The sequence below is a fragment of the Bufo bufo genome, chromosome 3 (genome assembly GCF_905171765.1).
Source record: "Bufo bufo chromosome 3, aBufBuf1.1, whole genome shotgun sequence".
NCBI classification, from domain to species: domain Eukaryota; kingdom Metazoa; phylum Chordata; class Amphibia; order Anura; family Bufonidae; genus Bufo; species Bufo bufo.
The window spans coordinates 580,882,345-580,901,369 of record NC_053391.1 but is presented as its reverse complement, the minus strand read 5'-3'; the positions used below and the strand labels follow the sequence as shown (position 1 = coordinate 580,901,369).

Genomic DNA, 19,025 nt, shown 5'->3' with positions numbered 1-19,025 from the left:
TTGAAGAGGCCGTGGCACTTGGATGGACATTGCAGCCTTTTCATAATATACCGAGCACAGTGCTGTAAATTGTATAGTGGCCGTGCTGTGTATTGCAGTACAATTCCACTGATTTGAATGGGACAGAGCTGTATAAAGATCTAGTTATTCTGTCCCGTGGATAACTTAACATAACCAGAATACCCCTTCAAGTCCTGGAGAACCCCTTTAATGGGATCTTGGTTTAGCACTACTATACAAAGGTGTATTTTACATGTCTGAATGCTTCACACGTCTGTGTCTGTGCTCAAATCCGTGAGCAGGTGGTCAGTGATGCATCCGTGAAGGGTCCGCGTGTTCGTGCTGCATCCGTGGTTTTCATGGACCCATAGACCCATAGACTAATGGACGTGAAGGATCGGTGAACATGGACACTAGAGCATGCATCCGTGCTCAAAACACTGATGTCTGAATACACACATTAAAATGAATGGGGACGTGTGCCGTCCGTGGAGAACACGTACAGCACACGTCTGTGAATGAGGCTTTACACTGGGAAACCTTGGGAAGCAGAAGGTTTTGCACTTACCTGCATAAGTCGTGTCTGTCCAGTTTGTGCTTGGAGTAGGAGGAATTGGTGGAAGTTGGGCGGTTTCCGGTATTCTCAGGTCCTGTTTCCGAGCTCTCTTGTCTGCTGCCTATGCTACTCATTTCTTTTCATACACCTCTGACCATTTTGATTCTGTTACGGTTCAGCCGAATTGCACTAAAACCTATCCCAATGTCTGTACATAATCAGTATCCATGTTTATATACATATATTAAAAGACAGATCTCTATTTAACTGGTTGTCTTTGAGTCTGTGCACTTTCCTTAAAGGGCCGCCTTCACGGCATGATCTGAACGGCAGTAATTCACAGACGAACGCGGATGAATAAAACGTCTGGTTTTATTTCTGGTCCATTTTTACATAAGATATACACATTTCCATAAAAGATTTCTCAAGCTTGCATAGAAAATTAAAATATCTGTTTCAATTTCTAATATTATATAAAAGCGCAAGTGCTTTTTGCCAAGTTTATTACATATATATTACATGTGCTATGTATTTTTTATAAATAGAACATATACTTCTCTATAGAAAGCTTTGGGACTTTTTTTTGGCACTTTAACTTGTAGAATAATTTCTCTTAAAGGGGTTGCTTCACTTTTGGATAAACCCTACTTGTTAAAAGGGTCCCTTGACAAAAAGCCAATCACAAAGTCTCCCCCGGCTGGGACCCCCAGTGATCAGATGTAATCTGTAGGAAACCTGGCAGAAAGTGTCACATTTCTCTGCAGCGCCTCCACAGGGGAAATGGAGCATTACACCGTGCTCATTAATATCAACAGGTTCTCCTTGCTGGGGTACGTTAGCTGTATTTTGCGCTGAAATCCACATGGAGTCTGCCTCCTGTTGATTTCAACTGGAATTCTGCACAGATTTTATTTATTTTTTCCCAGAGTAGACGTGGCCTTTCTTGGTGCAATTTCTACATGAGAACCATGGCGTATATCCTCGCGTGGATCAACTCAATTGAATGGGACTAATCCGCAGTTGGATCGGTGGCACTCAAACTACAAATCTGCAGCAAAAATCCAAACGTTGGCTTCAGATTTCAGTCTCTGATTTTGCAGCAAATGCTTGTCAGACATGTGAACGTACCCTAATGCAAGTCAGGTGTCCAGTCTCGTCTAGATATGAAGATCCTCAACAGATGATCCCTCGATAATGGGTTTTGTAAACTGGACATAACATGGAGCCAAGATCGCATAATATGCATCTGATTTACAAACTAAAGGTCCTTTTGCATGGTCAGATTTTCTGCCCGTAACCAGCTCTGATCAATAATCTAGTTGATCTGCAATTGTTATCATTTTCATTGGGTGTGAATGAGCAATCGTTAAAGGGGTTGTCCCACGAAAAATACTCCTGGATATGAATACTTGTAATGGCATGTAATCAAAAATGTATTATAGCCAATAAGTCTGTTTAGCGTCACCTGCTGTTTATTCTTCTTAAAACTCTGTCCACCTAGCTGAGGTGGACGCACATGTGCAGTTCTATCTTTCAATTGCCTACTGAGCTGATGGGGAGCTGCCGCGGAAAGGATACAGTACATCTCTGAGCTACCAGCTTGATCTAAATCCAGCAGAGCAGTTGGAACAATTAATTGGTAGATTTTTGGATCGGGGTGGGATACAGGGCTGGTTCTAGCTTTGTCAGAAAGAGATCGTCTGTCATGTTCTGCGTGATTTTAACTTTTTACATTATTTAATAGAATAACCGCTTTCGTGCAATGGCTTGTACACCTCTCTCATTTACGTTACATTATGTTGGCGGCACGTAAGGGGGAGATGTGCCACCAACCAGCAACCATGTTTTTGAATGCATAAGGCCTCTTTCACATGGGCGTCATGGATTTGGGCCAGATTAGATGCGGGTGTGTTGCAGGAAAATGCACAATTTTTCCGCGCGAGTGCAAAACATAATGCGTTTTGCATGCGCGTGAGAAAAATCGGCATGTTTGGTACCCAAACCCGACCACCTTCACAGAAGTTCGGGTTAGGTGTTGTGTAGATTGTATTATTTTCCCTTATAAGGGAAAATAATTGCATTCTTAATACAGAATGCTTAGTAAAATGGGGCTGGAGGGGTTAAAATAAATAAATAATTTAACTCTCCATAATCCACTTGTTCTCGCAGCCCGGCTTCTCTTCTGTCTTCTTCTTTGCTGTGCAGGAGGAAAAGGACCTGTGGTGATGTCACTGCGCTCATCACATGGTCCGTCAGATGATCCGTCACCATGGTGATGGATCATGTGATGAGCACAGTGACGTCACCACAGGTCCTTTTCCTCCTGCACAGCAAAGAGGAAGACAGAAGAGAAGCCGGGCTGCGCGAACAAGTGGATTATGGAGAGTTAAATTATTTATTTATTTTAACCCCTCCAGCCCCATTTTACTAAGCATTCTGTATTAAGAATGCTATTATTTTCCCTTATAACCATGTTATAAGGGAAAATAATAAAGATCAGGTCCCTATCCCGATCGTCACCTAGCAACCGTGCGTGAAAATCGCACCGCATCCGCACTTGCTTGCGATTTTCACGCAGCCCCATTCACTTCTATGGGGCCTGTGTTGCATGAAAAACGCACAATATAGAGCATGCTGCAAATTTCACGCGACGCACAAGTGATGCGTGAAAATCACCGCTCATGTACACAGCCCCATAGAAATGAATGGGTCTGGATTTAGTGCGGGTGCAATGCGTTCTCCTCACGCATTGCACCCGCACGGAAATCTTGCCCGTGTGAAAGAGGCCTGATAGTTTTGATCAGCCTATGATGAGCATTTGCTCATTTTTGGTTGTTTGCTGATCTGTTCACAAAGAGAATGATCAGGCATGAGTATTCCATCAGTCGGCTCACGTAAAGACTTGTGTAAGGCTAGGTTCACATTTGTGTTCACTAAATCCAGGAGTATGTTCCAGCAGAGGAGTGGACTACCGGAATTACCGTATCCAGTATAGCCAGACACCGCCGGATCCCCATTGACTATAATGGAATCCGTTGGTTTCTGACATGAATGCTGGTTTTCTGCCAAAACAAATGCCGCTGCAGTAGAAATCCAGCATTCTCGCTGGGCACCCAATGGATCCCATCATAGTGCCAGATGCAATAATGCCAGTATTCCACTCCTCTGCCAGATTTACTAAATGCAGATGTGGATATAACCTCATAGACAAAAAGTCTATAAATCCACTGAGACCTGCGATCCCCTTAACAGCAGCCAAACAATCACACTAGATAAAGCAACACGATAAAGGGGCATTAGTTGGCTACATGGCTTCACAAGATCTTGGTCTCCTTTGGTTAACTGGCAGATGTGTCCCTTACACCATATTCCTGTGAGTTGATCTTAGATCTACATTTAACCAGTCTGGACCATCAGACTGGTTTCATATGGCCTTCTACTGTTATATGCTGTAGCCAACATGCTTTTTAGAAAACGTGACAAGTACTTGTAGAGGATCGGTGGCAGGAGAGTAACTGCACTCTGGGGGTGTGAGGATATAACATCCCGCAGTCAAAGGCAGCCCTCCTACACCAATAATGTGAACTCTGCCCAACAATATTGATGAACGGATTTCTGTCTAGTTGGTGTTTAAGAAAGCTTAGAATTGCTACTGAGTAATGCCGAGGTCATCAACCTAATCTGGCCCCAAAACCACTTTCAAATATGATAGGTATTATAAGGGACAAAGTTTACAAAAGATATTACCACCTGTAATGCAGAATAGGTTGGGGATCAACGACTGGGACCCACAGGAATTACCAGACGCCCGTGGATAAGTGATAATTACTTATGGCTGCAATAACCCTTTAACTACCAGTTGTATGGTTTTGATCTGGATGTCAATCTTCAGTAATATTATGACATCCAAGGAAGTCAATGGGGCACTGTTGTCTTTAGTACTCCACCCAAGCTGGAGGTCTTACAGCCATATTCCCTGACAATATGGTTTCCAAACTTCGGGTGGTAGGAAATGTGTTCCCAAATAGGCTGCAGTAAGGCCACATGTGGACAGAGTAGGTCATGGGTCTCCCTGCCACCAGCTGATCATAAGTCGCCCCCCAGCATCGTACAATAGAGAGGGGTTCTGTTGGATATCCCTTATACGTATGTTATGAAAGGTCCTGGACGGACTACAGGTTTATATGTACCAGTTACAAGTTATAATTCCAATTCTCAATAATATAAGATGCTTGTCTTGAGATGAAGTAAGAAATAGATAATAAAATAACCTTCCTGGCAACATTGCTTCCCGTGGAGGCGGCGTCCATGGCAGATGCCGTAGTGGAGCATTCCAGTATGCATTATTATGTGACATTTCAATGGTATATGTGTCACCTATAGACTCCCATACCAAAAAAATAAAATAAAAAGTGTACCATACCATATTTTTTTTTATGGGACTAAAAAATAATCCCAATCAATAAAAAGATTTGCCTGTGGCCTCACAGGACCACCATCTACTTTACAAATCTTGGTTTTCCTGCTCTGCATCCTTTTATTCTAGGGTCACTTTGTTGGTATGGTCACTTTGTAGGTATAGTCCCTCTAGACAAGACCCCACTTCATTCATGTCATGGTAGGAAGAACTAAGCAAGCTTTAGGATATATGAGGGACACCAGTTTTCAATGCTTCACAATAATCCTCACGTTGATATTACAGTAGAAATACTCAATACAAATTCTCCCTTCACCTCTAGCCATATCCATTATACTCTAGGTAGAAACCGTGGCCATCATAGAGTCCTTCACTTTATTGGTGGCGTAGACGATCTGACCATTGATTGTCACATACTCTTCACAGTTCGGTTCTATAGCACATACATCTTTTAGGAACCACCAGCTGACCTTCTTAAACCATGTCTTCCCCAGTTTTAGTCCCTGCTTTCCCCTTTATCTCCGATGTGTGCCGAGCATGACTTTGGTGATGAAGTTGACGATGGCTGATGCTGGCTGTTCAGGATCTAGCTCTGCGAACAGATGGCAGACGTTCTCCGCCGTGCTTCCTGCTTTCCGAGCCACAAAACCGAACACCCTGTGAAGCAAATAAAAGCAGTGAAGCTTCTCTAATGGCAAGGTTTATGGGGTTTGGTCAGATTAATTCCTCCTGTGTGATCCAGAAGAAGGTGTGGGTTTTTTATATATGATACTATGCACTAGTTACTAATTATAAGTTATTGACGCGTTTCATGGCTATATAAAACCTGAGATCTTTTATATGTCCATGGAACACCTTAGTGTCTTGTAATCTTATAATTTACAGTATACAATACTTTATACCTTGAAATAGACGTCATTTATTAACACGAGGCACCCCCTTCTCATAGAGGCGGCGTAGTTTCTGCAGACAATGAGGCAATATTCTTATTAAAACATACCTGGGGAGATTTATCAAACTGGAGTAAAGGAAAACTGGCTTAGTTGCCCATAGCAACCAATCAGATTCCACCTTTAATTTTCCAGAGGAGCTCTGAAAAATGAAAGGCTGAATCTGATTGGTTGCTATGGGTTTTTCCTTTAGTCTTCTTGTAGACAAGCAAGTTCCCCGGATTTGCAGTTAGTATGCGGCAGATCCCGTCCTGACCGGGTTGCATAGCATTATATTGTTTTCTGAAGCTATGTAGCTCTTACAGTTCTGGAATGTATTGAATATCACTGGCAGCATTATGTCAGTGTTATCCAGTACATTCCAGACCTCTAAGGGTTATATAGCATCATAAATCAATATAATACTATGCTACCCCAGCAGTGCTGGGAGTTCAGGACGGGAGCTGTCTGATACTCAGGCTGCGAGTCCGGAGTGTGTAACTCACTCCTCTGAAAGGGGCCTTATAGAACGTTATAAGGTTTCTGCCGAACAGACTAGAATTGAGGATTCATGTCAATCGGAGGTGTGCCAGCAGTTTGGGTGTCTAGTATACTTAGTAGTGCCTATGCTGGTACCACAATCTTGTAATAATCACACCTTACCCATTACAGATTACTTAAAGGACTTAATTTTTAGTTACTCATCCTCAGGGCTCATGCACACGACCGTGCCTTTTTTTGCGGTCTGCAAATTGCGGATCCGCAAAACACGGATTCCACCCGTGTGCCTTTTGCAATTTGCGGAACGGAACAGGAGGCCATTATATAAATGCCTATTCTTGTCCGCAAAACGGACAAGAATAGGACATGCCTCATAATTTTTGCGGGGCCACGGAACGGAGCAAAGGATGCAGACAGCACACAGTCTGCATATTTTGAGGACCCATTGAAATGAATAGTTCCGTATACGGAATCAAAATACGGCCCGTAAACGGAACACAAAAAAACGTTTGTGTGCATGAGCCCTTAGGATCACATTTTCCACTAGTTTTAACTAGCTGCTGTACTGGAACTAGGCAGCAGAGCTCTGTGTACTGTGGAGTGGCCATGGCTGGGTACTACAGGGTGGGCCATTTATATGGGTACACCTTAATAAAATGGGAATGGTTGGTGATATTAACTTCTTGTTTGTGGCACATTAGTATATGTGAGGGGGGAAACTTTTCAAGATGGGTGGTGACCATGATGTGACACATCAAACTTATTGGGAATTTCACACGAAAAACAATGGTGTGCTTGGTTTTAACGTAACTTTGTTCTTTCATGAGTTATTTACAAGTTTCTCTTTGTTTACAGCCATTGACATGTCGCCGAGGTTAACACGTGAGGAGCGGATAGAAATTGTGTTGATGTCTGGTGAACGCAGTAACCGCGTCATTGCAGCAGATATCAATGCAAGACACCCTACGAGACCACCCATCTCCCATGCTACAGTTAGCAAACTGCTTGCTAAGTTTCGTGAAACTGGTTCAGTGTTGGATTTGCCAAAATGTGGACGCATGAAATCTGTCTCTAATGAAGAAACATCAGTGGCTGTCCTAGCTTCATTCAGAAAGAGCCCACAGCGTAGCACTCGCCGCATGTCACTGGAGAGTGGCATTAGTCGAACATCCCTTCGGCGGATATTAGCTACTCACAAATGGCACCCTTACAAACTCCAGCTACTGCAGCATCTCAACGAGGATGACCCAGATCGGCGCACTGAATTTGCAGAATGGGCAAAACAAAAATTGGAACAGGACCCTCAGTTTACGAAGAAGATTTTGTTCAGTGATGAGGCAAACTTTTATGTGAATGGTGAAGTTAACAAACAAAACCACCGCTATTGGTCTGACACTAACCCACATTGGATAGATCCCTCCAAGACTGTTGGAACAAAAAAATTGATGGTATGGTGTGGTATATGGGGTAAAAAGATAGTGGGGCCATTCTTCATCAATGGAAACCTCAAGGCCACTGGATATGTGAAATTGCTACATGATGATGTGTTTCCCTCTTTATGCACTGAAGCTGGCACGTTCCCTGAGTTTTTCCAGCAAGATGGTGCACCACCACATTATGGGTGTCAGGTCCGAGCATTCTTAGATAAACAGTTTCCTGGAAAGTGGACTGGTCGTCGTGGGCCAGTTGAATGGCCCCCAAGGTCTCCCGATCTGACCCCCTTAGACTTTTATCTTTGGGGTCATCTGAAGGCAATTGTCTATGCTGTGAAGATACGAGATGTGCAGCACCTGAAACTACGGATACTGGAAGCCTGTGCTAGCATTTCTCCTGCGGTGTTGCTATCAGTGTGTGAAGAGTGGGAGAAGAGGGTTGCATTGACAATCCAACACAATGGGCAGCACATTGAACACATTTTATAAGTGGTCAGAAACTTGTAAATAACTCATGAAAGAATAAAGTTACATTAAAACCAAGCACACCATTGTTTTTCTTGTGAAATTCCCAATAAGTGTGATGTGTCACATGACCCTCTTCCTATTGGAAAAACAAAAGTTGGATTCAAAATGGCCGACTTTAAAATGGCCTCCATGGTCACCACCCATCTTGAAAAGTTTCCCCCCTCACATATACTAATGTGCCACAAACAGGAAGTTAATATCACCAACCATTCCCATTTTATTAAGGTGTATCCATATAAATGGCCCACCCTGTACATTTACTTGAATGAGAGCAGCACTGCAGTCACAACCAGGGGTGGACAGGCCATAGACCCTACAGGGACATTTCCCAGTGGGCCAATGCACAGGGAGACATCCAAGGCCTCCTTACGGCCGCTGGTTGGGTACCTAGCTATCTGATGCTCCCAGCATTAAAGGGGTTGTCTCACTTCAGCAAATAGCATTTATTATGTAGATAAAGTTAATACAAGGCACTTACTAATGTATTGTGATTGTCCGTATTGCCTCCTTTGCTGGCTGAATTTAATTTTCCATCACATTATACACTGCTCATTTCCATGGTTACGACCACCCTGCAATCCATCGGTGGTGGCCGTGCTTGCACACTACAGGAAAAAGCACCAGCCTATGTGAGCTCCCACAGTCCCGGCCACCAGAGAAGGTGGTGCATTTTTTTTTTTTACCACTGATGGGGTAGTTGTAACCACGGAAACAAGCAGTGTATAATGTGATGGAAAAATGAATCGGGCCAGCAAAGGAGGCAATATGGACAATTACATTACATTAGTAAGTGCCTTGTATTAACGTTCTCTACAAGATAAATGCCACTTGCTAAAGTGAGACAACCCCTTTAATCAATGTTAGGAGCATCAGATACTCATGCACCCGGCTGGCAAAAAAAAAGTGCCCTTCTGAATTCAACTGTATCAGTGTCCTCAGGACGGTGATAGAGCTGAATGCTGCAGCAGTATTTTGTGCTGCACTATAGTATCGTTGGCCCTGCATACTCATATTGGATCTGCCTTCTGTTAATTTGGACCCAACTACAACAGGTTTAGTTTTTTTTTTCCAGGGCCTCTTTACATTCCTAGTCCGCCCCCAGGCGCAGCCACTACCACTACCCAGTGGGTGGCGCTGTGTAGATCCGCTATCTGGTTCCGGTACTGCAGCTAGTAAAAACACCTGATTGTTGGGGTGTCAAGGAGGAAATGGCAGACTGGGTGCACTATAAGACTCAGTAAATCATCAAAAAGGAAAGCAAACAAATTCACCTATACCAGGGATGCTCAACCATAAATCTATGACTCCCACCATGCCCTGCTGTAAGCTGATAGCTGTAGGCTGTTCAGGCATGCTGGGAGTTGTAGTTTTGCAACAGCTGGAGGGCCGCAGGTTGAGCATACCTGACCTATACTGTGTCCCTCCAGTGTTACTCTCCATCCTAATCCACCCTGTGTATATTTAATGCTTTATGGTGCAGTATTCCTTTAAATTTAAAGTAATTTTACATATGCCTATAGAATGTCTTCTTTTTAGTGTTGTGTATTCATGACAACGGTCCTAATATTTTTGTATACGACATCACCAAAAATGTAAATCTGGCTAAAAAAGTGAAAATCTTGGACAGTGTAATAATGTGCACCAGTCCCTATGAAGTCACTTGGATCAGGGGTGTAGCGGACTGTGGAGGAACCCTGTATGTTTCTTGGCTTTGCTACATGTCTGAATGAGCCTTTAGGGCTTCTGACTGCGGTCAGATGAAATGTTCTCTCTGAAATCCATAGAGCAGCAACCGAGAGCAAGGAGCATGAACGTCTATTCCCGATTATACATACTTTGAGGTTGTCTTGTCTGGATTGGTCCACCTGTAATACAATTTGACAAAAAAATAAAAAAATAAATAAACCCAAAATGTCAAAGTATGTGTGTCTTAAAGAGGATCTGTCACCTCTCCTGGTGCATTTCCCATGTAATAACAAACCCGGAGCCCGCTCCGCTTCCCTAATCCTGGCATAGCACATTGTTACACTTGTTACAGGGTACCCATGTACTGTGCCAGCATTTAGCCGACCTCAGGGGGCACAGGCAAGAGAAATGTGTGTTCCTTCCTATACTCTGTTCTCTGCGGCCCCATTAATACAATGCAGAGTCTGTACTCCGTACACCGCTGAGAAGTCAGCCATGTGCAAGTATAGTGAATTTTAAGCGTGATTGAAATTGCAATTTTAGGTGAAAATTTATTTTGTAAAAAGTCTAAATCAATTAATAATGTATACTAAATAAAATTATTTTTAGGGCATTTGGGACATTTAAAAAAATAAATAAAAATAAAAAGTTGAATAAAAGTTTAGTTACTCTTTAAATCTAGAAGTTAAGAATGAGTTGCTAGTAGTCTGCAATAAAGGTCCTGATGGGTGTTAACAGTTGGGAGTGTGTCCTTGCACGGATTGCATAGTGTCAGACTGGGTAGGGACACACTCCTAACACCCATCAGGACCTTTAATGCAGACTGCTGGAAATTCATTCTTAACTTCTAGCATTAATAACAGAATAATGGCATCTAGAGTCCTAAGAATAGATGCTCCAGGATTGTTACTACATGGGGAATAAATGTAGTAACTAAAACTGACATGGCAGGAGAGGTGACAGGTAGTAGACATTAATAGTAGAGAATGAAGGTAAGGACTGGTACCTGCGGTCCTGTGGGTCAGCGCTGCAGTACGTTACACTGGAAACAGGATAATGGCGCCTGAAGAACAGTCTATAAAACATAACCAAACCCATATTACATCAATGCGTGGACCTAGCTGCACAGACAAAAGCAAGCACTTGCCCAAACTTACTTGCGCTGGCTGTCGGTCAGTGTGATGCCTTGGTCAGACACCTTGAAATGGACAGTAGTTGCAGTAGACCTTGGAGGAGTTAAGATGGCACTGGAGGCCCTAGAAATAGCCTGGGGGCCTGTAAGAGATTCTGTATCCACAGAGCCAAGGTAGAGGACACTGCAGGCTGGAGGTGGAGAAAACGGATAAGACGACATCTATGACACTAACATACATAACATATTTCTCAGTATCTTAGTTGGTAGAGTAGTCTTAAAGGGGTCTTCCGGCAGACAAAAAAATATAAATAAACTTCTTCAGTTTCTGTTCAAACATAAAAACGGCAATACCCACCTCCTCTATGCCCCCTCGCTCCCGCCCTGTCACTGCCTGGTTCCCTGCCTCGCTCTGCCTCCTGAAGTAGTGACGTTCCAACACAGGGTCATGTGACTGCAGAAACCATTGATTGGCTGCAGTGTTCACATGACCCTATACTGGAACATCATCACTGGACCATGTAGAGACTGGCAGAGGACTGGGCTGTCTCAGTACAGGAACGGTAGGGGATCTGTATTATTGCTTTTTTTTGTGTCTGAACAGCGACCTCAGAAGTTTAGACATTATATTGTTTATGCTGGACAACCCCTTTAAAAGAGTTGTATGAGATTAGAAAGAAGGTCTGCAGAAAAAGTGCTACTCTATTCAATGGGCTATTAAATGACTGGGGTCGAGCTGCAATTCCAGACACCGTGAAAGGACGCAAGTGGCGCAGCTTGTAAAAATAAAAAATAAAAAACTGCCTTAACTAATGTGGCAGCAGATACGGAAGGGGAGATTTATCCAAACTGGTGTAAAGTAGAACTGGCTTAGTTGTGCATAGCAGATTCCACCTTTCTTTTTTCAGAGCTCCTTTGGAAAATGTAAGGTGGAATCTGATTGGTTGCTATGGGCAACTAAACCATTTTTCCTTTACAGCAGTCTGATAAATTTCCCCCATAGTTTTCTGCTCATTCTACGTCTACAGGCTGTTGTCAGCGGCGTACACACCGGCTCCTTGTCGCAGTAGGTCAGCTGCTGTGCTCATATTTGTGGGAACGACAACCTCTGTACTCTGCTCGGCCAGATCTATACATGAGAGAGAAGACAGAGGCATAGTTTACACAGAGCCAGGCACAATACAATGTCATCATTTTCATATTTAACGACTATCCATAAAAATATGACATTTCACAAAGTGGATTTGTTAACCTCCTTCTTCTAAGGAGAGACATCACCGCTTACATGTACAAGGCCAAAAGCCTGAAGGATGAGTCTCACCGCATTTACCCCCCTGATGTCAAGAGTCCATGCAGTGTTGTTCTACAGACGGGTGCACCACCAATGGGGCCAGGTGAGGCCATCGCCTCAGGCGGCACAAGGTGGGGGCAGCCAAAGGGCCATGGGCTGAAGGAAAGGGGTCAGGTCAAGAAATTGGCATTGGGGAGGGAGGGGCGCTGTTTCAGTTTTCACCTCAGGCAGCAGAAAGGCTAGGTGCACCCCTGCCTACAGACCCTGTTTGGTGCTCTCTTACACCAGCAACCTCTGGCACTCCAGCTGTGTTGAGACTACAACTCCCAGCATGCACACTTGCTTGGCTGTTCTTAGAACTCCTATAGAAATGAATGGAGCATGCTGGGAATTGTAGTTTCACAACAGCTGGAGTGCTGGAGGTTGCTGACCCCTGGTCTACACCCTCTTGGTTTGCGTAACATGTGGGGACATCAATGTATTTCACGGCGCATAGCATAATTCAGAGCAGAGTCTCAGTAGTGCAGCTTCCAGTTTGGGGCCTAACATTCTGCACTGTAAATTACTGTATCTAAGCACAGAAGTAGCTTTTAGGGAGTAGCTTTGTCCCATCCTCTATAACCCACATATAAATGAGCAAGGACTAATTGAAAAAAGATTTTTTAGCCCAAAATAAGAAAAAAAGCGATCATAAAAATAAACTGCCTCTCAAGGCGTACATAGCCTTTAAGGTCAGAGGCACACGACAATGAATAAAGGAAGTGCAAGCAAATCAGAATAGGTTGTTATGGTTGTAGAGATGAGATGCAGGACTAAACAGCAACTTACCTTTTTCAGGAACGCGAAGCCTACAGGGCAGAGACAGAGGAGTGACCGCGTGCTGAGACACCAGGGCTGATAGGCTTCCTAACCACAGAACAGAAAGAAACCATTGAAACCAAAAGCTGATCATACATGAGATACTGGGGTAACAATCATTAAGCAAAGAGATAAAACCACATCTATCTGGGCAAAAACTGTTATTTCACAGAAGAAGATAAGTGTCTGGAAGTGTCTTACCACAAGATCCAGAAAGAGATTGGTAATTCTATGGAAAGCAGAGGAATCATTGTCTTTAAGGGTTTGTTCCACAATGAAATATTAATTTACTCTGTTATATCACACAAAACATAAAAGTTTTCAATTGGATTTATATATATTTTTTTTAAGTGCTTTTATCTCTAGATATTGGTTACATACTTGTTATGGCGCCCCCTGCTGTTATTTTTTTATTTCCTTTCAGAACATCCACTTGATGTAAGTAGAAGCCGAACTGATTCTTACTGACTGCCTGCCCAATAGCGAGAATTGCTACGCCACTGTGTACAAGGGGATTGGAGTAATAGGGCTGAGCTACTGAGCATGTGTGACCACAAGCATTGACTCATTAGGTGGACTTTCTGCAAGGGAATCAAACAACCACCAGAGGGCACCATAACAAGTATTTTTACAGCAATAACTAGCATTTCTTTTCTTTTTTTACTGATTCCAGTTGAAAAACGAACAGATCTTGTGTGAGCAAACTGAGAAATGTAATCTTTAATTGTGGGACAACCCCTTTAAGCAAAATAATACAATCATTCCCCTTATTTTAGGAGTTAGGTTTTGCAGCCACCACATCAATCGAATAACAGCCAGCTATTTCTCCCGACCCCTCCATAAACCTGCACCCTCAGGAAGCACGTATATCTATTCCAATAGGGAATAAGATGCTGCTAGACCCCAAGATCACTGGTTGAACATATAAAAATTGGCATCTTCTGTCTCATCTGTGTTTTAGACAGCAGTTTGTGCTATATGCTTCTGCAATATCAATGACCAGCTTTACCAGTCCTAGCCATTATGTTTTTTTTAAGTCTTTAGACACAATCCCAAATGGTACCCAACCCTAGACACTGTGACTATCACCATTACTGGCTGATCATATTCATGATGAGGACTGATCTGGTTCTACTTTATAAGGCTGGATTCGCACATAACATGTTTATGGTGGTATTTTTCCCACATCATTTTCTTTTTTTTCAAGAACTATAAAAATGGCTGACGAAAACTATGAATAACTACAAAGCAACATACCGGATTACATTATATGATATGGGACTAAAGATTATTTTGTCTGGAGCCGTAGTTCCCACCATTGAGCTAACAAAACCACAGAAAATTTCATCAAGCCACAAAACCTGGGATGGAGAAGGAAAAAGCAGTGCAGCCCACGCAGATATGGCCGAGAAATCCATGCCAGGCAGGAAATCTCCACAGCCCAAAGAATTATGCCCGGACAGCCCCTAACACACCACTGAGACACAGAATCACTCATTCATGGTTCCAGGCAGTCAAGACAGATTAACCAGCTCAAAGAAACCTCAAAAGAATAAATCAGGGGATGGAATAAGAGGATAAAGCACACTGCAGAACATGGTGCTCGGAGGAAGCCCTTGTGTAGAAGTAGATTACAAGATGAGACAAATAGTGAAAGGGTTTTGTTCATTTTCAGTTGTTATCACTCAAAGAAAATATGGTGGCATCTTGCACAGGGATTTCAGTTAGGGATTACATGACAGGAAGTCTATTCCTTATGAACAGATTTGCACTTCAGCCAAAATATTGGAAATGGCCATAAGACAACAGTCCCTTTAAGAATTAAGATGTATTGCTAGTCCAGGTCTCCTTCTTCAAGATAACCACAGCCATCATCTACTGACTACTAAGATCATTTTCTATAGCTAAAACATCAAACCTAGGCAGACATAGATTTGGAGGTCACTTACAAATCTAAAAAGTCTTAAGATGACCACACACATATTAACTGAATATCGGCCAAAACTGCCGATTTTACCGCAACTGGTCAACCATCTAATGTTTATGATGGTCTCCTCACTCTCCTGTTTGGTCTCAAGGGAGATAAGATATTTACTCTCCTCTCCCTACTGAAGACATGCACATGCTCGGCCAAGTCAAGAGGAGTAGCTGTCGGCTGACAGCTACCTAAACTGCATGGCCATACACAGCTATTCCTTCTAACCTCCCACTCACATACATATGTAGAATAGGAAGGAGGAATAAGCTGTTACCAGAACCTCTTTTACGGCAGCTTATCTCCCCTTGAAAACAAAAGGATGGGGCATGTTGAAATCAGAAATGCCCAATCATTCCTGAGATTTGCCGAGGGAGAGCTGGGAGTCCCTCCTAAACATCAGATGGTCGGCCTGGTCCCCCAAAATAAGTTGAGGTGAAAATAAATATATTAAAATGAAAATAAGTGCTCGGTAACTGAATAAAGAGTATAATTTTATTAGCCCAAGACACTTCCTTCTAGTTCAGCCCTGCTCTTGGATTGGCCTTTGCTGTTCATGTGAGCAGTGCTGGCCAACCCAAAGGCAACAGGAAATGTCTTAGCCTACGAAATGCGTAGTGTACACCAGGCAGTCTGAGAAGAGGTGCGGCCATCTTGGATGACAGAAGAGGAGCCCAGAAATTTGCGTACAGCTAAAAAGATGAAAAGGAGGTCACCGGGGAAGCATTCTATTCATTCCCCAGTTCACATGAATTTTTTTTCTTGAACCGGAGAGTCGCCTTAAAGCATTAGTACCTAAAAGATTTTCATATGATTTTAGCCTTTAAACTGAATTTTCTCCTTAAAATTTAACCAGCAAGATAAAACATGCAAGTGCTGTTTGATCTGGTGTGTTCCCCAATTAATAAGACATAATTAAGTATTGCATGAAAGCTAACATACAGTACATATGTGGTCTGTGCCAAAACCAAGGAAAGAGGCTAATCAGTTTCTCACTTACCAAAGTGGGGTTCTATAGGGGAGCCTTTAATTTTCACTCCTTTAGGCCCTGTCTCTATGAGAAAGTGACGGACCAACTGCTCTGAGGGATCTGCAGACGGGAATATCTTCAGGTTACAGACAATTTACAGTAATTATTGAAGACAGCGTCAAACATGTTAAACCAATGCATCACCTTTACATGACTGCGTCATTGCATTTGGAGGTGGGCTGGAAACTTTCAGAGCCAAACCATATGCCCCTCGAAAAGAGTTGCTGTCCCGAATCAGGAAGGAGCCTGGCTCTGCACTTCTTAAAAGGGCGATGGCTGGAAAAGTAACACAAGAAGACAATGCTGGGTAAAGTAAAGGTCATAAGGATTGGAAGGACCAAAGATACCCATTTGGTTGATACAGATTAGTGTGGTTCAAGGGCCATAAGAGGTGGATAACAGCATGTCCATGCAATGACCACCACTTTGAAGGCACAATGTAACAAAAAATACAGCATACAGAATATCCTGGACTGCTCATTACCTTGCTCCCTGGAGATATTTGGCTTATACCAAAATCGTGAAGAGTCCTGCACAAAGTTGGAGGCCGGAGGAATATCCAGTTGTACATCTAAATTTTGGTTTAAAGAAAAAATGGTCACTTTCCAATGCAAAAAGTAGAAGACCTAGACTGATAGCAGTACACATGTACTAACCTTTGACTGCAGAGGGGGATTTATCCACCTGATGCTCACTTGATCTCCCAAGGGTGCCTGTCTTGTCCACTGCAGTTGGAGCGTGGCACTTTTCAGGTAAAGTAGGTGGCTGGGCATTTGGAGGGCATGGGCTGCTGGAATAATACGCAGTACTGATGGGAAATAATGGGGTGGGAGAAGGAGACAGGAGCTCAGATTGACTTCCCATTGGTGACAGCGGAGGACTGGTTGTAACTCCAGCTCCGTGGCAGGTGACTGGATTCTCAGGCAGGGACATGGTAATGCTCCTTTTCTGTGGAGTAACAGGATTTAACATTGGGGGCAGATGTGGAGGGCAGGTAGCTTCGGTGGGTTCACCGTATTGGACAGCTTGGGGGCTTGTCTCAGTAGGGACTGGTGCAGGATTGAATGATGACTGTCCCTTAGCTTCTTCTTCTATTGTCCTTGTGGTAGGATGTACAGGCATTTGTGGGGAAACTTTTGATACCCAGGGTGGGGAGGCAGAATGCGAAGACATTCCCTCAGGATTGGTTGAAGTGAGATTTACATTGGAATCCGCTCTGTAATATAGAAGATTTTTTTAAAGCACCGCTCTTGTGGAGCAGAGCAGGAGCCCAAACTAAGAACCCCACAGTTACTGGTCACTATAGAGTCCTGCTACATGATCTACGTGAAGCCAATGGAATAGCAGCTTCCATTTATAAGAGAAACCTCAATCCTCTGCCAGACCTGTTGTACGACAGATACTTATAGTGTCCATTGCATCCCACTGACTTGCAATGGTGCCTAGGAGAGTCTACCATGGTGTCCAGTGTCTTGACAGCAAAGGTAGTTCTTCATGCTGTGCTTTTTAAACTGTAAAAAGTGCTAAAATGGCTGGCCACACGACCCTCCATCAGCAGCTATCTCATGGACAGGATCTCTAGGCAGAGAGCACAGAAGATCTGCCCAACAAGGCTGCTTATGAAATATAGCAAACAGCCCAAAATATCAACAAAGGCTAGTAAGTGTCAGATAATCACCTTACATACACATGGTCATAAGGATTGGAAGGACCAAAGATACCCATTTGGTTGATACAGATTAGTGTGGTTCAAGGGCCATAAGAGGTGGTTAACAGCATGTCCTTGGGGTCAACCCCTTTAAATCTGACAGAATGGAAGCTCTGATACAACTGTGAGCAAATGTTTATTGGCCAGAGAACCCCATTTACTGCTGCAGTAATGTAGACACATAAGATGAAAGTCTGCCCAACCAGCTGATTTCATGGGATTGTTCATGTGTATGGTGATGTCCCAACACCAACAGCAAAGAAGGATCAGGGATGTCCAATTTCAATGGACACGTGACCTGGAGGTTCCCATGACAGCATCAACTCTTCCATGTATAAACTTTCCATCATGTGAGCTCATGTGTTATGACTACGTTCTTATGAGTGCAGGTCAAATAACAGGATGCTGATGAAGAGTTAGTCAACTGATGTTACCATAGCAACCCCAGAGTGGGCACAATATTTACAATGCTGCAACTGGGAGGGGAGCAACCCCAGGGCGGGCACAATTACACTGCTGCACTAGTGAAGGGAGCAACCCCAGGGCGGGCACAATATTTACATTGACTCACCAGGGAGGGGAAGACAGTTCATCTTTTATGCTACATTTTTTAAAGTATAATTTCCATATAATATGGAATTCATTTACCACCACGGTAAATTAATTCCATATTATATGGAAATTATACTTTAAAAAATGTAGCATAAAAGATGAACTGTCTTACCCTCCCTGGTGAGTCAATGTAAATATTGTGCCCGCTCTGGGGTTGCTCCCCTCCCAGTTGCAGCATTGTAAATATCGTGGTGACCTGCTAGAGGGAAAAATGAAATGTTGTATGGCATCAGAGTCTATTTCAATGGCCAAATAAAGGTTGTTCTATTGCTTGTCTCTTAGGTCAAGCAGCATTGTTGGCCCTTTCATTATTCTCTTTCTCCATGGTCTTAAAGTAAACCGTTTCATGTCCTTATACTTTACTATATA

General features: G+C 43.1%; 1 protein-coding gene across 3 annotated transcripts in view; it reads right to left on the bottom strand.

The window, feature by feature from the left end:
• Positions 1-4,313: 4,313 nt before the first annotated feature.
• The window catches only part of TNS2 (tensin 2), a 186,609-nt gene continuing 171,897 nt past the window's right edge, over positions 4,314-19,025 (bottom strand). For all 3 annotated transcript variants that reach the window (XM_040425785.1, XM_040425787.1, XM_040425786.1), the window contains exons 20-29: positions 16,993-17,552; positions 16,821-16,907; positions 16,481-16,612; positions 16,307-16,396; positions 13,302-13,379; positions 12,234-12,311; positions 11,208-11,373; positions 11,057-11,125; positions 10,200-10,229; positions 4,314-5,630 (exon numbers count right to left, since the gene is read on the bottom strand). In XM_040425785.1, coding sequence (XP_040281719.1) covers positions 5,489-5,630; positions 10,200-10,229; positions 11,057-11,125; positions 11,208-11,373; positions 12,234-12,311; positions 13,302-13,379; positions 16,307-16,396; positions 16,481-16,612; positions 16,821-16,907; positions 16,993-17,552 — 1,432 coding nt within the window. In that variant the 3' untranslated portion in view covers positions 4,314-5,488. The remainder of the gene's footprint in view (positions 5,631-10,199; positions 10,230-11,056; positions 11,126-11,207; positions 11,374-12,233; positions 12,312-13,301; positions 13,380-16,306; positions 16,397-16,480; positions 16,613-16,820; positions 16,908-16,992; positions 17,553-19,025) is intronic.